General features: G+C 41.9%; 1 protein-coding gene across 1 annotated transcript in view; it reads right to left on the bottom strand.

Annotated features, from left to right (window-relative positions):
- Positions 1 to 277: 277 nt before the first annotated feature.
- The window catches only part of LOC127648892 (ATP-sensitive inward rectifier potassium channel 10-like), a 43,778-nt gene continuing 17,550 nt past the window's right edge, over positions 278 to 26,505 (bottom strand). Inside the window, exons 2-6 of the mRNA XM_052133712.1 lie at positions 17,265 to 17,624; positions 16,915 to 17,126; positions 16,621 to 16,752; positions 16,237 to 16,414; positions 278 to 3,023 (exon numbers count right to left, since the gene is read on the bottom strand). Coding sequence (XP_051989672.1) covers positions 2,620 to 3,023; positions 16,237 to 16,414; positions 16,621 to 16,752; positions 16,915 to 17,126; positions 17,265 to 17,624 — 1,286 coding nt within the window. The 3' untranslated portion in view covers positions 278 to 2,619. The remainder of the gene's footprint in view (positions 3,024 to 16,236; positions 16,415 to 16,620; positions 16,753 to 16,914; positions 17,127 to 17,264; positions 17,625 to 26,505) is intronic.

Raw genomic sequence — 26,505 nt, 5'->3', positions numbered from 1 at the left:
TATGGGACGTGGAAGATCTAGCCACCTGCCATCATAGACACGATCAACCAAGCCAGAGCCCCAGGCAACTTTACGCCCTAAAGTGGAGCTTGTTAGCGAATTGGTGTTCTTCTAGGGCCGAAGACCCACAAAGGTGCACAGTCAGGTCAGTGATCTCATTTCTGCAGGAGAGGCTGGAGGACACCTTTCAATGTTTTACTTCAATTAAAGGTTAGATTTTTGTGATTTGTTTGAATAAAAATTCAAAAGGACACCAATGCAGTTTTTTCACAGTCTTCTTTGCTCATATTTACCAAGGGTGCCAATATTTTTGGCTACAACTGTAACTCTTTTAGCATTCTTGCACTTTTCATTATCCACATTGATAAGATCATCGTGTGACTACTTCAAAATGTCTAATTTATTAATTTGTCATTGGAAATCATTAGCAGTTAGAATGATGAAAGTCCAGTTTTTGAAAGCGAACCCTGACTGAACACATAAGGAAATTTGTGAAACATACGGTTCATTACAGCCAAAGTTTAAGACAGGCAAAATGTGCCAAATAATAAACAGTCATTCTTTTTCAAAAAACAACAAATATCAACAATATAGTAATAATTATTATTATTATTAATAATAATAATTACATTTATGTTGTAGGCACATTGAATGTATACATTCAAAATACATTCTTTCACTTTTCGTCATTTAACATCACAACAAGTACAGTTAAGTGGAACCCAAAGAAAGTATCAAAAATACACCCTCCTTGTAGAGTTAAAGTGCTTTTAGTATTGTTAACAAACATCAATATGTTTATTCCAGTGATAAAAAAATAAACTATGGAGGGGTAGAAAAATTTGAAATAGATATTTACCCAAAATAGTTCTATACTGGCACTATTAGACACAAATATAGATTAAAAGTTATTTACAGTAATCTAAAAGTTGTACCTGTGCTTTATCATTGACTACAGTGGTTTAAATATTATGAGTTTATTCCAGTCTATTCCATTCCATTCTTCAGACTGTTGTAATCCTGAAACCTTAAGCAAAAAGACTTCCACAAGTTTATAAAATCAGTTATTGTCCATCACTCTTCTAGATCTTCTCAACTGTCTCAAATCTGTGGCACTGCTTTTCTTGTCCACAGGGTGGGGATACAGTCCTTCCCAGTGAATAGGTCCATCATATGAGTGTGTGTGTGTGTGTGTGTGTGTGTGTGTGTGTGTGTGTGTGTGAGCGTGTATTTATCACTTTGTGGGGACCAAATGTCCCCATAAGGATAGTAAAACCTGAAATGTTTGACCTTGTGAGGACATTTTGTCGGTCCCCATGAGGAAAACAGCTTATAAATCATACTAAATTATGTTTTTTGAAAATGTAAAAATGCAGAAAGTTTTCTGTGAGGGTTAGGTTTAGGGGTAGGGTTAGGTTTAGGGGATAGAATATATAGTTTGTACAGTATAAAAACCATTATGTCTATGGAAAGTCCCCATAAAACATGGAAACACAACATGTGTGTGTGTGTGTGTGTGTGTGTGTGTGTGTATTTATCACTTTGTGGGGACCAAATGTCCCCATAAGGATAGTAAAACCCAAAATTTTTGACCTTGTGGGGACATTTTGTCGGTCCCCATGAGGAAAACAGCTTATAAATCATACAAAATTATGTTTTTTGAAAATGTAAAAATGCAGAATGTTTTCTGTGAGGGTTAGGTTTAGGGGTAGGGTTAGGTTTAGGGGATAGAATATAAAGTTTGTACAGTATAAAAACCATTATGTCTATGGCAAGTCCCCATAAAACATGGAAACACAACGTGTGTGTGTGTGTGTGTGTGTGTGTGTGTGTGTGTGTGTGTGTGTGTGTGTGTGTGTGTGTGTGTGTGTGTGTGTGTGTGTGTGTGTGTGTGATCGGTTTTGTCATAGGTGAAGCAGCTGATCTATCTTGAATCATCGTTGGATTCCGCATGGTCTAATAGTTTAGCTGTAAACTATTCACAAATATTTCACATTTACTGTCTCGTTATGTTCGGAATGGAATACTAGCATACTTACTACCTATGCTTTGTGCACACTGTGCAGCAAACATTTTTATTTGAGTTTTTTAAGGAAAACATTATGCCGTAATAAATGTTTCAAACACTGCATGTATTTTGTAGTGACTTGCAATCAGTTATCTGTAAAATACTTTACATATGGTTATTTATATAAGTAAAACTCATCAAACTAAAAGGAAGTTCAAGTCAAGTGCACTGCATTGTGCTTTTTTATAATTTTTTGCCAAATGTAGTAGATCATCAGGGAATTCCATGCATACAGAAAATGTGCATAGTATGCATTGTATTCATATTGTATGCTGCAGAAATAGTGGGAGTTGTTGTATGGTGGTATTCTATTCCGAACATAGATACATATTTCTGTATCTCTCTCTCTTCTTGTGCTCTCCCCTTCTCTATTTCATGTATTTCAGCACTAGCCAACTCTCCTGGCATGCTGAACTGCAAAACAGGTAAGCTCAGTGGCATAAAAAAAAGTTGGCTAACACTGAATCAAACAAGTGCTCTGGCAATTTATCTTCATCAGACCCCTTCTTTACCCCTCCATAGTTTTCTGTTTTTTTTTTCTCTATCTCTCTCTAGACATTACTAATACGAATGCTAAGCTGGTTTCGAACCCGCCCCCTATCCCGCCCCCTTTCTTCTCGGTAACTCTCCTCCAGTCTCATCTTCTCGGTATCCGGCCCTTGGCCTCCACCACCTCCACTGACTTGGTGATGTGGTGAATGGGTGTTGGGAGGTGGAGCTTGTTTAAATAGGGGCGGGGTCTTGGTCTTGGCAACCTTGTCAAAGAAGGCAAAATCGGCTATATACTTTCCGGACGGAGAGAGGGAGACGACAGGAGGGAACTCGTAGCCCCACAGGATCTCATCAGGCAGGTAGGAGGTGCGCACCTGGCAGGTGGCCGAGGTTGGCTCCACAGTAGCGCTCATGATTACAAGCAGTTCAAAGTCAGCTAGCTCCGGATCTGTCCATCCACCACCTAGAAACAAAACATACATAGAGAGAGACTTCATATATTCAGTAGCGTAACTGCCCTTATTAACGTGCTTCATATTCCCCTGAGGAGTATAATAACTTTGATCTTACTGAAGACTTTTGCTGACACAAAAGAAGATGTTAGAAGATTAGCCTCAGTCACCATTCACTTTCATTGCATATTTTTTCCATACAATAAAAGTGAATGATGATTGATGCTAATGTTCTGCCTAAAGTCTCTTTTTGTGTTTCACTCACCGGTCATTTTCTCACTTTGACTTCTGGCATTCTCTAAGTTCCAACACAAGATAACTTTGTGTGAGGAATACTATATGCTTTTGGGAAAGAGCAGCAGGGCCATTCTGTGTCCCTGGCTGAAAAGTTTGTTGTTGTTTATTTATTCATTTTGTTACTGGTGAAAGAAATACATTGATGTAAAACAAAATATGAAACGCCATGGATGAATATTTACCAAGAAATCCATAATTTTGTATAATAGCCTTATAAATGAGACAGTGTCATTATTTTAAATTACATTACTAAAGTCAGCACCCCTCGTTGCATTAAATACAAATATAGCATGTCCCGACTGATACGCACTCCGCGTTTTTTGATAATCTCAACATCCCTAAAATATCTGAGGAACTAAAAATTAAGTTAGATAGTGAGCTTACTGCAGATGAAATTATGGAGGCTATAACTACATTAAAAGGTGGTAAAACAGCAGGACCAGATGACCTATACAAATATTTCAAAGATAAACTGTTTAGGCCACTCCATGATATGTATATAGAATGTTATAATAATGACTGTCTTCCTACTTCTATGAGAGAGGCTTTGATCATTCTTTTACCAAAACCAGGAAAACCGAACTCAAAGTGTGGAAATATGCGACCTATAAGCCTAATAAATACTGATACCAAAATACTATGTAAAATCTTGGCAAAAAGGTTAGAGACTGTGCTTCCGGGCATTGTGGGTGATGATCAATGTGGGTTCATTAAGGGCAGACAGGGATTTCATAACGTAAGACGCGTTTTAAATATTTTGCATAGCCAAAAGGAGGAAAAGATACGGCTCTTCTCTCGCTTGACGCGGAGAAAGCTTTCGATAGAATCGAATGGGCTTATCTCTTTGACGTTATTGTAAAATTTGGATTTGGAAGCTTTTACATTGGATCAAATTATTACATTCCAATCCAGTGGCTGAAATCTTAACCAATGAGGTGATTTCTGAGCCATTTAATATTACAAGAGGGTGCCCTCAAGGCTCACCACTGTCCCCACTTTTATTCATTTTGGCTATCGAACCACTAGCAATAGCCGTAAGGTCTAGCAATCACATACAAGGGATAACAATGGGTGGCAAGGAACATAAAGTAGCTTTATTCGCTGACGATGTAGTGCTATTCTTAAAACAGTTAAACGCCTCTCTACCTGCACATTTAGATTTGATCAATCAATTCGGAAATATATCTGGATATAAAGTGAACACATCAAAGTCATCGTTAATGCTGCTCAATAAAGATAGCTGTCCAAATACATCACATTTATTTACCTTGAAAATATCACCCAGCTTTACATATTTGGGTATCAAAATAGTTCCCCAATTAGAAAATATAATTTCTACAAATTATAATGCTATAATGGAATCAACAACTAAAGATCTAGAGAGATGGTTATCTTTACCAATTTCATTGATAGGAAGGATTAATATATTGAAGATGAATATTTTGCCTAAATTCATGTATATATTCCAAAATATCCCTTTGGAGCCACCTGTTGGATTGTTCTCGAAGATTAACTCATTATTCAGGAAATTTATTTGGAACAAGAAATGCCCTAAAGTTCGTCTTTCTCTTCTTTATCTTCCATTTGACACTGGAGGGTTAAAATGTCCCAACCTGTACTGGTACTATTTAGCTGCACAATTAAGAACAATAATGTTTTATTTTTCCTCTGGAAATAAACCATCCTGGGTGGATATGGAGTCATGTGGTTTTGCGTTGCCATTAAACTTGTATATATACTCAGATAAGTTTAAACAATTGAAAACAGTCACCACGCACCCCATTGTTTGTAATATGATTAGAGTATGGTATGAAGTTAGAGAGTACATGAAAATAGCTGACTCTTTATCCCAGTTTAGCCCCATTTGGAGCAACACATTATTCAAACCAGGCACGAAGGACTCAGGATTCCGGTTGTGGGTTGAAAAAGGATTAAGCAAAATTAGTGATCTTTTTGAGGAGGGAACGTTGATGTCGTTTGAGCAGGTATCTACTAAGTATAATATTCCAAGAAAACACTTCTTTAAATATTTACAGATAATGAGTTTTGTTCTCTCTATGCAGAACCAATCATTAAACTTGCCAGCACTATCTTCTTTGGAGGAATTAATTACCAAGAAATGCAATAATAAAGGATTAATATCAGTTTTTTACAACTGGCTTGCATCAGGGTCTACTGAATCATCAACCTCGAAACTTGAATTATGGAAGGTGGGATTGAGAGAGGATATATCTGAGGATGAATGGAGACAAGTCTGTAAAAACTCTCAGAAACAGTCAGGTAACGTTAGCTAAAAACTACTTCAATATAACTGGTTGATGCAGACTTACATAACTCCTGTCAAACTAAATAGGTTTAATAAAAATATCCCTGATACATGCTTTAAATGCATAGAAGCTCAGGGATCATTTGTGCATTGTGTTTGGGAATGCAGTATTATTAGAGACTTTTGGGTGGAAGTGGTTAATATTACAAAGATAATTTTATCCTTGAATATTCCTCTAGATGCAAAAATGATTTTGCTACACTTATATCCAAAGAACTTTAAACTAAATTACCAGCAGCATAAATTTATAGATTTTTCTATATTACAAGCTAAAAGAATGATAGCTCTTAGATGGAAAAGGTCTGATCCACCAGTGGAGCTTGGATTAACTCCATGGCACAGTGTATGGCCTTGGAAAAAATAACATACTTTATTAAAAACAAAATGGATGTATATGAAGAAATATGGAAGCCGTTTAATTACTACATTATCAACAATAATATTGGTCATTTATTACAGGAGGTGTAACTATGTATTAGTGTTATTTTATTTTATTTTTTTTCTTTTATTTAATATGGTGTCTTGCTGGAAAATGTAACTTTTCTGTGTAAAGAACAGTAATGTATACTTGGTTTCTGGGTACCTTGCAATATCTGTTTTGTATTTAGAATGACGCTTGTCTGATACCTTTGTGTATTTCTGTATGGGAGTAGAGAGTGATGTGTTTTCTTGTTGGGGTGGGAAATAACTGTGACGATCTGAAAAAGTGTTACTTTGTTAACTGTCTTGTATAATCAAAAAATAATAAACACATTGTTCAAAAAATATAGCATGTCCAAAAAAACAACAGAAAAATAACAACACTTGTTTTGTGTTCTTTTTCCAAAGGTATGTCCTATAACTCCAAAAATGCCTATCTAACTTCTTGAGACCTGAGCATGACTGCTGTGTGCATTTTTATGTCTACATATTTGGACAGCGGGACTTGAAATTTATTAAAATAAAATACCAAGCTATAGAAAGTCGGTTTTTATCAAATTGTTTATTATGTTTCCAGAAGTGTTGGTTTGTTCATGTTTTTGAGACATACATTACAGCTGCTTTGGAACAATGTGTAATGGTTGTTGAAGCATTTAACCAATCAGAAATTAGCATAAATAATTCTGCTTCAAAGTAATGGCCAGCATCGTCCAATCACTGCCAACCATGTTAAAATAAAATTATGCATAATAAATTCTGAATCTATTTACTGTGTGCCAAACATGTTGAGTGGTCCAAACATCTTCTGCAGTAAAACTAAACTTTTGGTTGGATTTAAGGTGTGAATCCACTTGGCTGCATAAGAAAGCTATAAGGATGCTCCCTTGCTCCCTATTTATTGAATGATTTAACTTCCAGTGTTCTGTCTGTATGCACTGGTCTCAGGAAAGTTCAAAATGCTGCTTATTTTTATCTTAACTCCATATAAAGCCCCTGAAAGCAACTTTTTTTCTCAATGTGAAAATACACAGTAAATATAGGATTTCTAATGAAAAACTAACACTATTTTCCAGCATTGTATATAACAGCATGCCATTTTGAGATAAATTGCTCAAATAAAAAAATAAGAAAAATCGCATATCGGACGAAACTAGAGACTTTTGTTGGTGTTTCTTCCAAAGACAAACTCTGCTGTGTTCAGCACCATGTTGTTTTATCATATAACTTGTTACGTCGAAAGTTTAACACTTTACTGACAGCCCAGAGTCTTCTGATCTGAGATCAGTCAGTTTAAATTATGCACCGCATATTGCAAAGCCAAAATACAACATCCAAGCAGAAGGACGCATGGTCGGTTCATATCAATCTGGTTCAGAACAAACTTTCATTTTGGTATCTTCAAATGTAAGGCCCTACAGGGTTAAATCCCAGAGATATGGTGGCTCAATGTCTAAACTATAATATTTACCAATTTTCAATAGTCGAAAAACCAAATGGGTCTCAAATACTTTTTTTTGTCCAACAATTCTGAAGTACAAATTCTGTTGAAACTAGAAATGTACCTTTATTTATTGATGTAATGATTGAGGACGGAGGCTGACAAAGGTTGAGGATCCAAGTGCAGTTATCTTTATTTAAACGAATGGAAACAAACAGATATGAACAAACAAAACTACCACGATGGGCAAAAATGAAAACAAAACACGAAAACACTGGAACTGGGAACACAGGCATGGGAACGAACATCACCAACATACAACCACGTTAACATACAATCAACGAAAGACAGGGACTGAACCAAAAACCAGGAAATATATACATGAACATAGAACTAAGGGGCCAACGAACAAACAGAACACCAAACAAGATAACAAGATGACAAACAGAAGCAACTGGCAAACTTAACGAGGGCAGGTGAAAACAATGAACAGTGAACACGAGGGCTGACAAGAAGACTATGGAGGTACAAGGGTGACAAAAGTGAAAACTAAGGAATAACAAAAGTGACAAAATACAAACAAAGGGCAACAGTGAGACAAGGTAACCGTTACATAGCCCCCCCCCCCCCAAGGATCGGATACCAGACGATCAACAAGAACAAAAACAGGAAGAACAAATTCTGGGAGATGGCCGCAGAGCAGGGGCCGGTTCAGGGCACCTGGGAGGTGGCCACAGGACAGAGGCCGGTTTAGATGGCCCGGGAGCTGGCCACTTGGCAAGGACAGGGACCGGGTCAGGGGGCCTGGGAGGAGGCCACAGTACTGGGACCGGGTCAGGGGCCCTGGGAGAAGGCCACACTAAGGGGACAGGTTTGAGTGGCCCGGGAGCTGGCCACAAGGCAAGGGCCGGTTCAGGGAACCTGGGAGGTGGCCACAGGACAGGGACAGGTCTAGGAGGCCTGGGAGGCAGCCTCAGGACAGGGACAGGTCCCGGAGGCGGAGCTGAGAGGGGCTCTGGAGACGAAGCTGTGGGAGGTTCTGGAGGCCCAGGAGGCGGAGCCAAGGGAGGCGGACCCATGGAAAGCTCAGGAGGAGCAGGAGGCAGAGCTGAGGGAGGCTCTGGAAGCTCAGGAGGCGGATCTGAGGGAGGCTCTGGAGGCTCAGGAGGCGGAGATGAGGGAGGCTCCGGAGGCTCAGGAGGCGGAGCTGAGGGAGGAGGCCACAGTAGGCCTAGGAGGTGGAGCCGAGGATGGCTCAGGAGGTGGAGCCGAGGGCGGTGGTGCCGTAGGCAGTTCTAGAGGTGGAGGCCTGGAAGGCTCCGGGGACGGAGCTGAGGAAGGCTCAGGAGACGGAGCCGAGGAAGGCTCTGGGGGCGGAGCCGCAGGAGGCTCTGGGGGCGGAGCCGCAGGAGGCTCTGGGGGCGGCTCGGAAGGCAGAGCCGTGGATGGCTCGAGAGACTTGAGGGGCGGAGCCCTGGAAGACTCGAGGGGCTTGAGGGGCGGAGCCCTGGGAGGCTCGAGGGGCTTGAGGGGCGTAGCCCTGGTAGGCTCGAGAGGCTTGAGAGGCGGAGCCCTGGAAGGCTCGAGAGGCTTGAGAGGCGGAGCTCTGGGAAGCTCGGAGGGCGGAGCTCTGGAAAGCTCGGGAGGCGGAGCTCTGTAAGGCTCAGGAAGCTCGGAAGGCGGGGCTCTGGAAAGCCCGGAAGGCGGGGCTCTGGAAAGCTCGGAAGGCGGAGCTCTGGAAGGCTCAAGAAGCTCAGAAGGCGGGCTCTGGAAAGCTCGGAAGGCGGGGCTCTGGAAAGCTCGGAAGGCGGGGCTCTGGAAAGCTCGGGAAACTCGGAAGGCGGAGCTCTGGAAAGCTCGGGAGGAGGAGCCCTGGAAGACTTGAGAGACTTGGGAGGCGCTGGCTCTAGGACGGGCTCGACCACTGGCGCTGGCTCTGGGACGGTCCTGGCTACTAGCACTGGCTCTTGGACTGTCACGGCCACTGGCGCTGGCTCTTGGACGGTCACGGCCACTGGCGCTGGCTCAGGGATGGTCGAGGCTACAGGCGCTGGGTCAGGGACGGTCGAGGCTACAGGCGCTGGCTCAGGGACGGTCGAGGCTTCAGGCGCTGGCTCAGGGACGGTCGAGGCTACAGGCGCTGGCTCAGGGACGGTCGAGGCTACAGGCGCTGGCTCATTGACGTTTGAGGCTATCGGCTCTGGCTCACTGACGTCTGAGGCTGCAGGCGCTGGCTCATTGACGTTTGAGGCTATCGGCACTGGCTCACTGACGTCTGAGGCTGCAGGCGCTGGTTCATTGACGTTTGAGGCTATCAGCTCTGGCTCACTGACGTCTGAGGCTGCAGGCGCTGGCTCATTGACGTTTGAGGCTATCGGCTCTGGCTCACTGACGTCTGAGGCTGCAGGCGCTGGCTCATTGACGTTTGAGGCTATCGGCTCTGGCTCACTGACGTCTGAGGCTACTGGTGCTGGCTCGGGGACGGTCGAGGGCTCAGGCTCGCTCACCGTGGCTGACGAGGACTCAGGCTCGCAGACCGGGGCAGGCGCGGGCCGGGAGGCGGAAGCCCGTCTTCTCTCCCTCCTCCGGGCAGACGAAGTGGGCCGCGCTGGCTCGTGGAAGGCGACTGGCGACGCTGGAATGCTGTTCCTGGTCGGCGTGACTTCAGGCTCGCTGGCCGGGGCAGGCGTAGGCTCTGGCTCGCAGACCGGGGCAGGCGTGAACGGGGAGCCGCACAACAGCAAGGTTAACTCCAGGAAGTCGCGGAGAGTCCAGCCGCCACTCAGGTTTTCCCTGAAGAAGACCACCAGGGAGGTGTCTGAGAAGTCCGCAACAGCCGCCAGTTTAAGGAAGTCGTGGACGTGGGCCTCAATAGGACGGTCCTCTTGCCTCAGGCAGAGCAGGTGGTATCTGGCGCGTAATACTGCTGGATCCATGGTGTGGTTCTTTCGTTCTGTAATGATTGAGGACGGAGGCTGACAAAGGTTGAGGATCCAAGTGCAGTTATCTTTATTTAAACGAATGGAAACAAACAGATATGAACAAACAAAACTACCACGATGGGCAAAAATGAAAACAAAACACGAAAACACTGGAACTGGGAACACAGGCATGGGAACGAACATTACCAACATACAACCACGTTAACATACAATCAACGAAAGACAGGGACTGAACCAAAAACCAGGAAATATATACATGAACATAGAACTAAGGGGCCAATGAACAAACAGAACACCAAACAAGATAACAAGATGACAAACAGAAGCAACTGGCAAACTTAACGAGGGCAGGTGAAAACAATGAACAGTGAACACGAGGGCTGACAGGAAGACTATGGAGGTACATGGGTGACAAAAGTGAAAACTAAGGAATAACAAAAGTGACAAAATACAAACAAAGGGCAACAGTGAGACAAGACAAGGTAACCGTTACAATTGACATAAAAACACAAATGTCAAAATCTCAATTTTTTGAATCCATAAATACACTATTATTATTATAAAGCCTCTGAAAAACATTGTACATGTACAGAAAGTGACATATGTGACTCTTCAGTTAGTGCAATACCTGAATCTATCGAATAGCACGGTTCTGGTAATGAGAACCTTTTAGCTTGATGTTGGTCTTAAGTGGCACTGTAATTAGCATGTTTTTCTTACTATTTTTTCATCTCTTTCTTACTTGCCAGACTCGTTTGACTGATTCAGTCATACATTTAATTGTAATTTGTTTTTACCAGTAGCTTTGCTAAAAATCATTGACACTTTATAGTCTTTGACCCCCATCTACAAAATTATGTATTACTCGTATTACACTTATAAATATTGATTCATGGCATTTAATTTGTTTTTATGTATTTTTTTCAGCATGAACAAGATCAAAAATTTCTCCTTTTGTGTTTCACAGAATAAGGAAATTCATAAGGATTAAGACCGACGTGAATTAATATTTTTTTTAATTTAGACAGAATTTTTATTTTTGGGTGAACTATTTCTTATAAAGTTAGGCACGAAAAGTAGACTGTGTATTATAATCCAGACAAAAAGGCAATTTAACAATTTAATTAAAAACACATTATGTGAAGGCACACGTATTGCTCATTCCATAAATGCACAGAATTATAAATACCCCTTGTAAACATGCCATTCACCCACTGACACACACACTCACTCACACACACACCTGCATCAACATCCCACATTCAGAGCGAGAGACGGTCATCTGTGAAAACAGTCCTTCCATTAACCCAGAGCAAGTTCTGCATTCTGGAAGCAAAAACATGGGGTTTCATAACTCACAAACACACACACACATACACTTTATCATGCTCACAATTATTCTTCAAAGTGTTTCTAAGACTAATACACAGACCACACACAAACATACTGTACATATACAGAAAGACGCATCCTATATCATCAAATCCTAATAAATTTAAACCATAATGCAAATAAACATGTTAATGATACAGATCCTTAAGGAAAGGGAAAGGGAAGCTGCTTTGAAAGTGTAGCTTTTCAAGCTACTCATTATTTAAAGTCATTAAACTTCAAACTTTTGTAAAAGTAGTACACTACATGTATACTAATGGAAATTTGATATCACTATATATTACAGTTCTGTTCTACATTTACGTACTATATAATTACAACAACTACAGTAATTACTAGGTACTAACCCTATACCTAACCTCAGCCCTAACCTTAAACCATATTACTCAGTACTTTCTTGGGTAAGTACATTGTGAGTATACTGAAAGTACACGTACTGTAAAATAAAGTGCAACTGGAAATTTGCTCAACTCATTAAAGCTGCATTAAACACAAAGGCAATATCTTTTTAAATATAACTATCAGATGATGTTTTTTTATTCTCACTTTGCAATGAGAGCAGAATTTATCTGGCACAACACAATGTGTCTCACTTAGGGAGAAAGTATTCAAAAAAACATTCAAAACCATATTAAATGAACTATCCTATTGAACTGATTGAATAAACGTATTTAGACTTACCATTACTTCATATGAAAGAGAGAGAGAGAGAGATATGAGATTTTCAGAGAGTGTGTTTGAATATTGTCTATTAACTTCACACTATAAAATAAATATTTGTGTATATGTTCTATCGATCATGGCAGCAGCAATTCAGCAAATTATGATCAAATTAATTTTAAATAAATTTCCCCAAGTAACACATTCAAAACAGTCGTTAAAAACAATTTTTTTAGCCATATGACATGACAACTTGTGCCTCAATCAATCGCAGCCTTTTTAATTTTTGCACTTGGTGTAGTGCAGAAATTTCACACGGGGATATTTACACTTGGTCACTTCATGCATTTTTACTGATCGGATTGCTATCCTATTGAATAAGCACATTCCATTTACTCTTAGCCACATACAGCTAAATGCATGGTTCATATGGGAATGTTATTCCATTATTTCAAAGCACACAATCATCAAAATGTAAAAAAGTAGTACACCTCTGAAACTTAAAACTCACATCATTCAGGTCAGGCTCCATTCTGGTATTGAACGGCCACATTTCACCATCAAATCAACTCCCTAGTGGTAAAATCATGTCCTGCCTTAAGTTTTTTTTTCTTGTTGAATATCCTGTGTTATTTGGAAATATGTCAAATTATGGAAGTAAAATTGTGGTTGCTGTTTCATCTAGACACTCCCTGCTCACTTATGAGCCAACAATTAAATACAAAAACATTGAATACATCCCTCTCAACAGGGGAGTCAAACACACACACATTCTTTTCATTGTATATCCTGTTCAGTGGTTTGTATAACTTGATGCTGAATTGTCAGTGGGCACCCTCAGAGGTCTGTGGCTCTCTACACATAAAACAACATCACATTCAGCAAACTGCCACACTGTGACTTTTTATTTATTTATTTATTTACTATAGATTCGCACACTGGTGCACTGTAGGTTCACATCTACACACACATTTACACACAGGCACTCATGCACATACAGATTTACACACACACGCTGCAATGTAGGGACACGCTTTCGTACACATTTTTGAAACCAGTGCCAGTTTCTTCATTTCACCATTCAAGTGCAAATGTAGTTCAGATAAAGGAAAAGAAAGGGTGACTTCCATGGAAGCTTTCAGAATGGCTATTTCTACCCCATACTAAAAGGATTTTAGAAAACTTGTATGATCAACATGCAAAACTGTGAGGATGCAGTGAGAAGGGACATTATCGAGGGTTAAATTTGGAATATGTAGTACTAGATTTAAGTAGGCTCTAATAAATATAACCTTATACTGTATTATCTGACTACAGTCAATTACAGACAAACCTTGGCCTGGTCTGGCTAGACTACCAACACAAAGAGAAAGAAACAAAAGAGAGAACGTATAAGAGAAACAGTAAACAGATAGACGAGGAGATGCACATCCAGGAAACATTAATAAACGTGTGAGATGGGAGTTGCAGTCAGAGATAGACAAAAGATGAGAAGATGAACAAAGATTGAACACTAGGACTTAAGGGGCTGTTTTGGCCCTTGACGGGGTTGTGACTGTGGCCGTAACTAGATCCCCAACCTGCATGTCAGCACTAGAAACTGGGCTGCTTTGTGATTTTAATGAGCCACGCTGGCATGATCTCATACATTTCAGCCAAAGAGAGATAATGTACAAAGGATGGGATGAAGGGAGATTGGTAATGCCACATTAGGAGAAAGAAAGTGATGGGAGAGACAGCAGGAGGGCAACAGAGGGAAAATGAGATGGAGAGAGGAAAAGACAGATGGAGACATGCATGCCAACTCGTCTGCCAATAATAGAAACCCCAAGTTCCTGTAAACCATGGGTCCTCCTATTTAATCCCCCAACTAATTACATTTTCTAAAATGCACACATCGTATAACATTGTATTTACTGCAGGCAGAATCTGAAATCAGCTTCTGTCCTTTCACCTCACAAATTCAATTAAACTTTTGCAGTTTTTCCCACTAAGGACTCAAATCCTGATATCACAGCTATGATCTTTACCCTTAAAAATGTATTCCATTAAAACTAGCACTGACTTTATTGCCAAAATCTACCCCGTCACTTTACCCAGCTGGAAAGCAACAGGTTAAACCAGCCTAAGGTTTTTTACTGGTCTTAGCTGGCTGGTCTCCCAGCCTGGTCAAACTGAAAAGTGCTGAAAAGCCTCTAACCATCAAAACAGACCAGTCAATCCAGCTTTGCTAGGTTAGGAGATCAGCTAACCACCTTGGCTTATTTTTTTGTTTTATGATTTAGGGAGATCTGTTTGTAACCAGCACACCTAAGACATTCAATATAAAGATTATCTAACAAATGTTCAACTTGGAGCTACCTAAACAAGGGGAGGATGGTTCACTTTGGAGATAGAATAGTACAACAGTAAGATTGTACAGTATGATGAAATGGGCAGGTGTCCCTGCTGGTAAGACCAGCATGAATTTCCATGGTGGTCCAAGCAGAAATAGTGCTGGTTTGCTGCTGGTGTAACTGATGGACCAGTTCAGCTTTGTTGTTCACCAGAAAAAAATGCTGGTCAACCAAAATGGTCTTTCTGGAGAAACTGGTTGGCCAAAGAAGGCTTGCTGGTTAAGCTAATAAGAAGCTTGGCAGGGACACCAGCATACCAGAATCAAACACACAACATACTGTATAGCATGCTGGTAGCAAGCAATGTTGGTAATTTCAACAGGGGTAATCTGGTGGTTCAAGCTCAGGGCTGGTAACCAGAAGGTTGTTGGCTCGATCCTCTCAAGAAAGTCCATGAACCATCACATGAAGTACATAAACTGTGCCCTTGATTAAGTCACTCAACCACAGGTTGCAGTAGCGAAGTGTGTCTTTGTAAGTGTACTGTAAATTGCTTTGAATAAAAGCATCTGCTAAGTAACTACAGTTGAATTCAGAAGTCTACATACACTTAAGTCAGTAAAACACATTTTTTAACCACTCCACAGATTTCATATTAGCAAACTATAGTTTTGGCAAGTCGTTTAGGACATCTACTTTGTGCATGAAACAAATAATTTATCCAACAATTGTTTACAGACAGATTGTTTCCCTTGCATCAAAAGTTGTGGCAAAATGGCCTAAAGACAACAAAGTCAAGTTATTTGAGTGGCCATCACAAAGCCCCGACCTTAGTCTGATTGAAATTTGTGGGCAGAACTGAAAAAGCCTATGCAAGCAAGGAGGCCTGCAAACCTGACTGAGATACACCAGTTCTGTCTGGAGGAATGGGCCAAAATTCCAGCAACTTACTGTGAGAAGCTTATGGAAGGCTACTCAAAACGTTTGACCCAAGTTAAACAATTGAAAGAAAATGCTACCAAATAATAACAAATATGTAAACATATGACCAACTGAGAATGTGATGAAAGAAATAAAAGCAGAAATAAATAATTCTCTCTACTATTATTCTGACATTTCACATTCTTAAAATAAAGTAATGATCCTAACTGACATAAGACAGGAAATGTTTTCTATGATGAAATGTCAGGAATTGTGAAAAACTGTGTTTAAATGTATTTGGCTAAGGTGACATCAGCTTTTATATGCTTAGTTAAAAGATACATGTAAAGTCCTTGTAATAGGTATTTGGATAAGAGGGTTCTAGAGTAAGGGTTTCAAACCACATTTTTTTTAATCTTTTAAAAAGAAAATCAATTTCAGAACTCATTTTATTTTTCCAATAACCCTTCTAGTTCTCCCAGGCTTCCATACCTTTGGCAGCCCAGGCTCGCAGTGGGCTGTTGTCATCGATCACATGGTAGAAAGTGAGTGGTAGGATAAGGAAGGGACTGTCAGTGGACGTGTCAACTTGGAAGGTTACATTCCTCTGGTCCAGACGAACTGTCTCCCCCTCTTTAGTTAAGGAAGTCTGCAGCAGCTTACCTGTTACCTAGGGAATTCAAGGAATTTAAGACATGATGGCTTGCACATACAGTACATGATGGAGATGAAAGTGAACATGAGTATGGGCCAACATGTCATTACATTTATTGCAATGCTAAATAATTTATGTTCGGTTTGACTGCCAAAAATGGTATGCTGTGGATGCACTGTGCTCACCATTGTGCAATCAAAATTCAAAAGAATTATGTTCACCTGGCAGCCTAAAAGCAGGCTTTTACGCATGTTAGCCACACGGATCATGAGACAAGGTCGTCCCTCATGATTGGTGACCACTGCATGCTGACTGAACTTCACTGTCTCACCACGTTTCTTCGGCCGAGCTACCTACAGATAACAGAGTAAATATATAAACCTTACCACATCAGTTTTACAGTTCATGAAAAATAAATAAACAGATCTAATCCAATTTGAGTACTCTTTAATGGTGCAGTGGTTTAATTTAAAACCAAAACTTAGCAACTGTTCACCCAGATTTGGGAAAGTTACCTTGGCAAGGAAAGTTCCAGTGATGAAGATCTCCATCACCATGGTGATGACAAGCTGGACAATTAGCAGGATGATGGCGAGTGGACATTCCTCAGTGATGCAACGAAAGCCATAGCCAATGGTAGTTTGTGATTCCAGGGAAAAAAGGAATGCCCCTGTCAGAGTTTGGACCTGCATTACGCATGGAGTGTGGTTTGATGGAGGGTCGAACTCTGGTGACAAAGAAACCAGAAAAATTCAAATTATTTCAATAGCATGCAATAACATTATGTAACGTTTCAGAATTTAATCTGGCCTTTAATTTAAAATGTAGGAAGAATTGGTTCAAGAACATCTGCCTCCCGCCTCACCTAGCAAATCTCCATGCACAAGTGCCACCAAGTACCACAACACTCCAAAGACAAACCAGGTGCCAGCAAAGGTGGCTGAAAAAAGGAAAAGCTTGTAGCGCCACTGCATATCCAGAAAAGTCGTCCACAGGTCACGCAAGTAAAGTGTCCCTCGGCCACTGATATGTTCGATACGTACATTGCTCCGCCCATCTTTTGATAGAACCCGTCGACGACGTCTTAATGCCGCAGGTCCGTTTCCTGTAGAAGCCCCACTTCCTACACCCAGCAATGGCTTTAGAATGTCTGTCTGTGTCTGGGAGTGGCAGACCTTCTGTGGGGAGGGGCTACGAGAGGAAGGGGGCGTGGCTGAGGTCATAGCTAGTAGGGAAGAGAAAAACAGTTTAAAATGCACACGTTCTCATTTAACTGGTGATAGTCCATGGCCAGAATGTTTGTTATTTTATAAAGTAACAAATAAATCAGTGCAGTGTTCTCGCAACTCAATAGCTGGTAAATATTTGCAATATTTCTGTGGTGTTTATTAGCCACCTTGTCTAAATTTGCAAACCTCAATACAAACAGATATTCAGACCTAAGGCAGTGATTAGTTTATAACATAAACCAATGCAGTTAATGCAGTTTTAAAAATACACAAGTTTTTGCAATGCAAAAGTCTTTCTAGACTCGTAAGATACAAACTGTAAACAGGTTAATTAAGCAGAGTTTACAAATAGACTAGTTATATGCTAATCTTTTATCTCTTATAAAGTATGTTGAGCTACTTATAAATAATTTATTAAGAACACTACAGTATAAAGCAACCGCTAATACGCTAATACTCTAACTCATAAACTGTTCCTCTCACAAAAGGGTTAAATGGCTTATCATGCTAAATTTAGCATTTTATAATTCCTCGGGGAAGCAAACAGAAAAGTCACTGTATATGTTGTATGCTTTGTATGTTCCCATATTGAGACTTTATACTTCATTTATTTCAGCCTTTGATTGCTTTATTGCTCCAAACGTTGTTTTCATCGGTTTAATCTCTTAGAGCATGAAAGTGTTTTTTTGATTGGGGGTGCTATTGCTTATGGGTCATTGACTGTAAATTTTAGCGGTCTCCCATCCGCCAGAGGGAGCCCTCTGAACAGTCACTTCCTGTTTCCTGCCACATCAGTTCCTGTCATATCACTTCCTGTTCACCGTGTATATAAGCCATGCATTCACACTCTCACTTTGCAAAGTATTGCCAGCTAATCCCTGTCTTACCAAGTGTTTTCCATTGCCTGCTGTTTATGTCTCATGTTATGACCATTGTGCCTGTTTAACTGGATATTGTCTTTTGGATCACTGTTTTGCTTTGTTTGCCTTGTTGGACTGCTTGCCTGTTATTGAATCACTTCCTGTTATATCGAATACATCTCTCTGCTCAGCAATTTGGATTGTTTGCCTGATTTGTTTAATAAACTTCCTGCATATGGATTCTAAAGCTGCCTCCATGTCCAGTTCATCACAGAATACTTTGACTTGTCGATGCCTTCCCATGATTGACACGGTAAGACTGGCACTGCCTGAAAAATTTGATGTATCTGCCAATAAATGCAAGGGATTTCTAAACCAAAGTTCAATATATTTCACTCACCAACCTGACTCCTTTAATCAAGAGACAGCTAAATATGCTTTATTGATGAGTTTGCTTACCGGGAAATCATTATAGTGGGCCTCGGCAGTTTGGGATAATGATTCACAAATTAAAAATTTCTGTGCAGTTATTGCATCTACGCCAGGGGAAATTTTAGCAGTGCAGAGCGGTTGGATCGATATTGCTCTCAAATCAGTATTACGAGAAGGTTTAAATACCACACTGCAAGCTGAGCTGGCATGCAAGGATGAATCGTTAACTTTGTCTGAGTACATTACCTTGACCATTAAAATTGACAACCTCATGCGCAATCGGCCACGATCCAGTGCACTGAAGCATCTCTCAACTACCGCCTAATCTCCTGTTGCTTCATTAGCCGAATGGAATGAACCCATGCAAATCGGGCGTGCGAGGGTGCCCGAGGAGGAACGCCAGCGCAGACGAGATGAAGGATTATGTTTCTACTGTTGCCAACCAGAACATCGTTGTAACATATGCCCAAAGAAAGCCAGAACCTCAGCTCGATTCAGTTTCTAGTCTGAATTTTACTCTTCCTGTGGCCATTTTAATTGAACTGGTGTTCAATTAAACAGTTGTAACACACTGTCTTTAAGCACTGTAACACACCAATCATGTGTTACAGTGCTAGTGGATTCAGGAGCTGCATTGAACCTCATTCATCATCAGATAGTTACCAAATTCAATATCCTACAATACTATTTAATCCTCCTATCCGAATCAATGCAGTAAATAATGCACCTATTGGCACGGGGCAGATAACCCATACAACCATCCCTATCCAGATTCAAGTAGGACTTTTCCATGTCGAAAACTTAACACTATATGTCATCACATCTCCTTGCCACCCCATTAAACTAGGATACCAATGGCTATTACTCTATGACCCACTGATCTCCTGGAGAAAAGGGGAATTGCTGTGTTGGTCTCCATTCTGTCAAGAGTATTGTCTAACCACTGAGTTAATAGTACCATGCCTGAACACGAGTGTGGAGAGCCCCCAGACTAACATCCACACTCACACTCCCAAGGAATATTCTGAACTCATAGAGGTATTTAGCAAAGACAAAGCCAAACGATTACCACCCTACAGAACTTGGGACTATGACATTGACTTGCAACCCAATTTATCTCCCCTAGAAGCAAGGCTTACCCTCTATCCCTCCCTGAAATACAAGCTATGGAGGAATACATCGAGGAGGCTCAAGCATCAGGCTTCATCAGTCCCTCTACGTTTTTCTCCAAAAAACTCACGCCTGCAGAAACTATTTATGATGTAGGCAAAAAGGAACTGCTGTCCATCAAATCTGCCCTAGAGGAGTGGAGGCACTGGTTGGAGGAATCCAGGCACCCATTTGAAATCATCACTGACCACAAGAACTTGGAATATATTAAGAACGCTAAGAGAATGAATCCACAACAGGCCAGGTGGGCGCTCTTCTTCACCCGATTCAGTTTCAATGTTACTTGTCGTCCAGGCAGAAAGAATGGCAAAGCAGATGCCCTGTCACGAAGACATGATCCAGTTCATTCATCGCCTCTCCCAGAACCCATTCTACCACAGTCTGTAATTATCGCACCCATCCTTTGGAATATTATGGAGGAGATCCATTGTGGACAACAAGATGAACTATCTTCATCGGAATGTCCCTCCAATAGTATGTATCTCAAAATTTCAGACAGAGTGCCTTACAGTGGGGTGCACACTTCCCTAGGCTCTGGTCACCCAGGAATTCAAAGAACGGCAACGCTGGTACATAACTCTGTCTGGTGGCCCACTGTTCTTCATGATGTGACTACTTATGTTTATGCCTGCCATGTCTGTGCACAAGTTAGAACCCATCGTCAACTCCCTGCAGGGCTGCTGGAACCTCTGCCCATCAACGGCCATGGTCAAACATAGAAATAGACAGTATCACGATGTCCCTAATTGGTTACTAGTTGTTTAAACCCAATGAAAGGTCTACCTACAGATATGGAGACTGCAGAGGCCCTGTTCAACTAGGTTTTCAGGGTGTATGGACTCCCAGATGACAAAGTCACAGACCGGGGACCACAGTTCACATGTCATCATTTAAATATCAATGTCATGTTTATTCTCTGGCTAACAGTCAAGTGAAGAGAGTAAAAAAGAAATTGGATGCTATTTACGCTCCTATTGTAGCCGTGAACAACACCATTGGAGCACTTTCCTGCTATTTGCGGAGTACGCTCAGAACTCCCTCACACATTCATCCACAGGACAAACCCCTTTCCAATGTGTACTGGGCTATCAACCACCACTGGTCCCTTGGACTGGAGAACCATCAGAGGTGCCGGTGGTGGGTGACTGGATTAGGAGTCGTGAGAGGGTGGTGGACAGTGCCCATGTCCGGCTTCAGCGAGCCTTCAGTAGACAGCAGATTCAGGCCAACCGCTGGAAGTGTCCCCACACTAATTACCAACCCGGCTTTCTACGAGGGATCTACATCTGAGGCTACCTAGCATGAAGCTCAGTCCAAGGTACATTGGCCCCTTTAAGATACTAAGACAAATCAACCCGGTGACCTATAGACTAGAGCTTCCTGCTGATTATTGTATCTGTCCTCCCATGTATCCCTCCTGAAACCTGCACACCCTGCACTGGAACCTGTAACCACTGAATCAACACCACCTCCACTACTGGAGATCAATGGATCCCTTGCTTATCTCGTCCGGGAGATCCTAGATTCCCAAAAGAAGGCTAATCGACTAAATTACCCTGTGGACTGGGAGGGATACGGTCCTGAAGAGAGATCCTGGGTAGCAGCCTCAGACATTTTGTATCCCTCACTCATCAGGGACTTCCACCATGATCATCCAAACCGACCGGCACCCAGACCAAGGGGACGGCCCAGGAAGAGAACACCTGGAGGTGTTCCTAGATCTGTAACGTTTGAGCAGTCTCCCATCAGGCAGAGGGAGCCCTCATCTGAATTCTGAACTGTCACTTCCTGTTTCCTGCCACATCAGTTCCTGTCATATCACTTCCTGTTCAACATGTATATAAGACAGGGGTCAGGAACACAAGAGGCTCGCCCGGTCTCTCACCATTCACCAACACATGAACGTTTAAAACTTTCTAGAGATACTTTTCCAACAGAAAGTGTGGGTGTGATTTGCAAAGCTTGAAGTCAATGACACTGTTTTGATTTTCTTTCTCCCGAATTTTACATCCTACTTGAACAACACTTACATGAACAAGGTTTGAAATGAACACCCGTCAAATGCAGATTTTTCATGCAGAGTATTTTGATGTACCGACCACTGTGAAAGGTGACCTGTAAGACTTGTCATAGAGATATATAACAAGAAATTAGACACAAAGACACGCGTTTGATGAAATGTGATTATATTTTGAAGAACAGATGAAAGAAAAGCCGCCGATGCGCGTCTGATTTGATGTGTGTGCGCAGTGAGCTCTGAGTGCAATGAAAGCGCTTCTCAAACACAAACATTCATAGAGTTCTGGGACTCGTTTCCCAATAACTATTGATCTTCGCTGTTAAGAGCATTTTCTACGCGTGATTTTATGAAAGTTCGTAATTTTTTTATGTTCAACCAGGGTGTGATATAGCACCCGCAATATGCGACGAGACTCAATCCAGTTTGCAAGCTCCTCTCCAAATGCATTTCATGCACAAGTAATTTTGCTCCTCTACCTGCAAAAGGTGGGTGACCTGTAAGATGGTGTCAACTACTCAGTGGGAAGGCCTCTGTTTGGAAACAGCGTTCCCTTTCCGCTTTCCACCAAGGCAGACAAAGAGCTGCTCAGAATGTCTAGAGCTCTGCGTGCGGTTCAAGTAGGTACGCAAAGCACGTACCAGACACAGCAACGAAGGGCTGGGCCTGCCTCCTACAGGCAGGAGAATGTGACGTTAGGCCAGAGGCGAGCGTTGCTGGCCGGACAGACTCTTCCACAACCACCCCCTGATCGACAGGAGTATGTGACGTGCCAGGGGCAGGCCTCTGCACCCCTTTGCAAGTCCCCGACCCTCTTGATGGAGGTGAGCGTGATCAGGAGGGCCATCTTCAGGGAGAGGGCCTTGTTCGACTGATTCTAGCAGCTCGAAGGGGAGGTCTCTGAAGGCCCGAGAGGACCACTGAGAGACCCCAGGAGGGGAACAGGCTTGGCCGGGAAGGATATAACCTCCGGGCGCCTCTTAGGAACCTGATGATTAAGTCGTGCTTACCCAAAGACTTGCCGTCTACTGCGTCGTGGTGGGCCGTGATAGCAGCAACATACACCTTCAAGGTGGAAGGTGACAGCCTCCCCTCCAGCCTCTCCTGCAGAAATAAGAGCACTGACCTAACTGCACACCTCTGTGGGTCTTCAGCCCGGGAAGAACCCCAATCTGCGAACAAGCACCACTTCAGGGCGTAAAGTTGCCGGGTAGAGGGGAGCTCTGGCTTGGTTGATCGTGTCTACGACAGCAGGTGGTAGGCCAGCTAGATCTTCCACATCCCCTCCAGGGGCCAGACGTGGAGGTTCCAGAGGTCTGGGTGCAGATGTCAGAGCATGCCCCATCCCTGAGAAAGAAGGTCTTTGTGGGCCAGTAGGGAGCCACTAGGGTGACTTGTTCCTCGTCCATCCTGAACTTGCACAGCACCTGTGCAAGAAGGCTCACTGGGGGGAAATACGTACTTGCGCAGCCCCAAGGGCCAGCTGTGTGCCAGTGCGTCTGCCCCGAGGGAGCCTCTGTTCAGGCATACCAGAGGGGGCAGTGGGAGGTCTCTCGGGAGGCAAACTGGTCTACCTGAGCCCTGCCGAATCGTTCCCAAATCAGCTGGACCGACTGGGGGTGAAGCCCCCACTCTCCACTGGGCAAGCGTTGTCGTGACAGCGCGTCCACTACCACATTGAGGTTACCGGGGATGTGAGTGGCACGCAGCGACTTGAAAGCTTTTAAAGGGACTGCCGTGCCCGGCCTGAAGGCGGCGAGGCATTTAGCATTTAGCTACTTTTTAATGGCAACTTATAGAGTAGCTAGCTACTTTCTCAAAAGAGTAGCTTGACTATAGCTTAACTACTTAAAATTAAGAGTAGCTTGTAGCTTTTCAAACTAAGTTTGTTCCCTAACATTGGTACAGTTGTGCCCAAACATTTGCATACCCTTGGAGAATTGGTAATATTTGTACCATTTTAAAGAAAATGAGTGAGCAGGCAAAACACATTTCTTTTATTTCTTATGGGATTCATATTCAACTGTAGGTTATAACAGAATGGCACAACCATAAAACAAAACATGGCAACAAAGAAAAAAATTAAATGACCCGTTCAAAAGTCTGCAAACCCTTAGTTCTTAATACTGTGTATTGCCCCCTTTGGCATCAATGACAGCATGCAGTCTTTTGTAATAGTTGTCTATGATGCCCCAAATTCTTGCAGGTGGTATAGCTGCCCATTTGTCTTGGCAAAATGCCTCCAGGTCATGCAAAGTCTTTGGTCATCTTGCATGAACCGCATGTTTGAGATCTCCCCAGAGTGGCTCGATGATATTAAGGTCAGGAGACTGTGATGGCCACTCCAGAACCTTCACCTTTTTCTGCTGTAACCACTGGAGGGTCAACTTGGCCTTGTGCTTGGGGACATTGTCGTGCTGGAAAGTCCAAGTGCGTCCCATTCGCAGCTTCACAAATTTTCTGCCAGTATTTTTTGATAACATGCTGCATTCATCTTGTCATCAATTTCCACCAGATTCCCCGTGCCATTAGAGCTCACACACCCCCAAATCATCAGTGAGCCACCACCATGCTTCACAGTGGGAATGGTATTATTTTCACTATAGGCCTCTCCAAATGTAGCGCTTATGGTTGTGTCCATAAAGCTCTATTTTGGTCTCGTCACTCCAAATTACAGTGTGCCAGAAGCTGTGAGGCATGTCAAGGTGTTGTCGGGCATATTGTAACTGGGCTATTTTGTGGCATTGGCGATAAAACAATATCAATATTTATCGTGATTAAAACAAACTCCATGATATCGACGATAAGCTTTTGAGTAATTTTCAATATTTGGCCTGTGTTCTACAGCTAGACATGCGTGTTGCTAAAAACGCTAGCAGTTTGGCTTTCTTATCGTATGTTTCCACTGGCACGTAGTGAGCTAGTGCGAGCGAGCGCTTTCAATTCCCTCCTATGGAAGCCGAGCGTCAAGCTCGCGAGGTGGGTTGTAAAACTCATAGCAGCGCGGGGCAAGTGGTTCCCTAGCGTTAGGAGTGGTTTTGGCTGGATTTCTTATGCGTCAGTGGAAAGGCAGCCTCAGACCGTATGGAGTTGCTATTGCCCCCACTACGCAGGTCACCACGTTCCAGATCCGGACCCCAGATTGATTACATCTTGACTGCAAGACATCATGACGATGGTTCGTCCCTCTCATCGTTGTTTTGTCGTGAGCAGCGTGACAAAACAACAGTGCCGGTTACATCATATCTGATCTTTATGCGCTGTGTTCTTGAATATTTTTCTCTAGCACTGAAACACGCTTCACTGATGCCCTGTCCCAGTCCGCACCCGCTTCCTTTTCCCCACATGTGAGTAAACATGATGTGCGTGTTTCCAGAGGACCTTCAGACCATAACATTTTTTCTTTCTAAATTTAGTTTTATTAATCAGCATGTTCCAAGCCTTTAATAATAAACAAATAGATTTCTGTTCTAATTTTGTGAAATTATTCAGATTTTGTCATCTCTGACAAGGATGAAAGACAAAACAATTACTAGTTTGTAGCCTAGTCTTTCTCACTTGAATGAAAATAGAAAAATGCTCCATTCAGTGTTTTACATTTTCAAAGGTTTCTCTCTGGAGATACCCCTGCACCCCCATACAGTATCATTCCTTAGTCACAAGGGCTTCTATGCCCCCATACTTGGATATCTGTATGTAAAGAAATATGAAAATAATTTTAATAAAAAAAAAAAAATTAACATTTTTTATATATATATATATATATATATATATATATATATATATATATATATATATATATATATATATATATATATATATATACCTTAATATCCAACTGCACTCAATTGATAAACTCCGTATTTTGTAAAATACTGTAATATTTTCATAGAAGGTCCCTCAGATACCACTGCATTGGCTGTGTCTGGGCCCCCAATCTGGCCCGATTTAGACTGTTTAGGATTTTGTTTTCTCTTCTTTTTTTGGAAATTCTAAAAAATGTGCAATGTGCAGATGTGATTGAATATCGTGATAAATATCGATATCGAATGATATGAAAAAGAATATTGTGATAATATTTTTTGCCATATCACACAGCCCTACATTGGCGCAGAAAAGGCTTCTTTCTGGCAACTCGACCATGCAGTTCATATTTGTCATTGTGCTCCTTGAAACAACCACACTGTCTTTTTCCAGAGCAGCCTGTATTTCTCCTGAGGTTACCTGTGGGTTTTTCTTTGTGTTCCAAATAATTCTTCTGGCAGTTGTGGCTGAAATCTTTCTTGGTCTACCTGACCTTGGCTTGGTATCAAGTGATCCCAAAATGTTCCACTTAATAAGTGATTGATCAGAACTGACTGGCATTTTCAAGGCTTTGGATATCTTTTTATATCCTTT

The sequence above is a fragment of the Xyrauchen texanus genome, chromosome 1 (genome assembly GCF_025860055.1).
Source record: "Xyrauchen texanus isolate HMW12.3.18 chromosome 1, RBS_HiC_50CHRs, whole genome shotgun sequence".
Taxonomy (NCBI): domain Eukaryota; kingdom Metazoa; phylum Chordata; class Actinopteri; order Cypriniformes; family Catostomidae; genus Xyrauchen; species Xyrauchen texanus.
The sequence above is the reverse complement of the archived record's forward strand: the minus strand, read 5'-3'. Positions and strand labels throughout refer to the sequence as shown.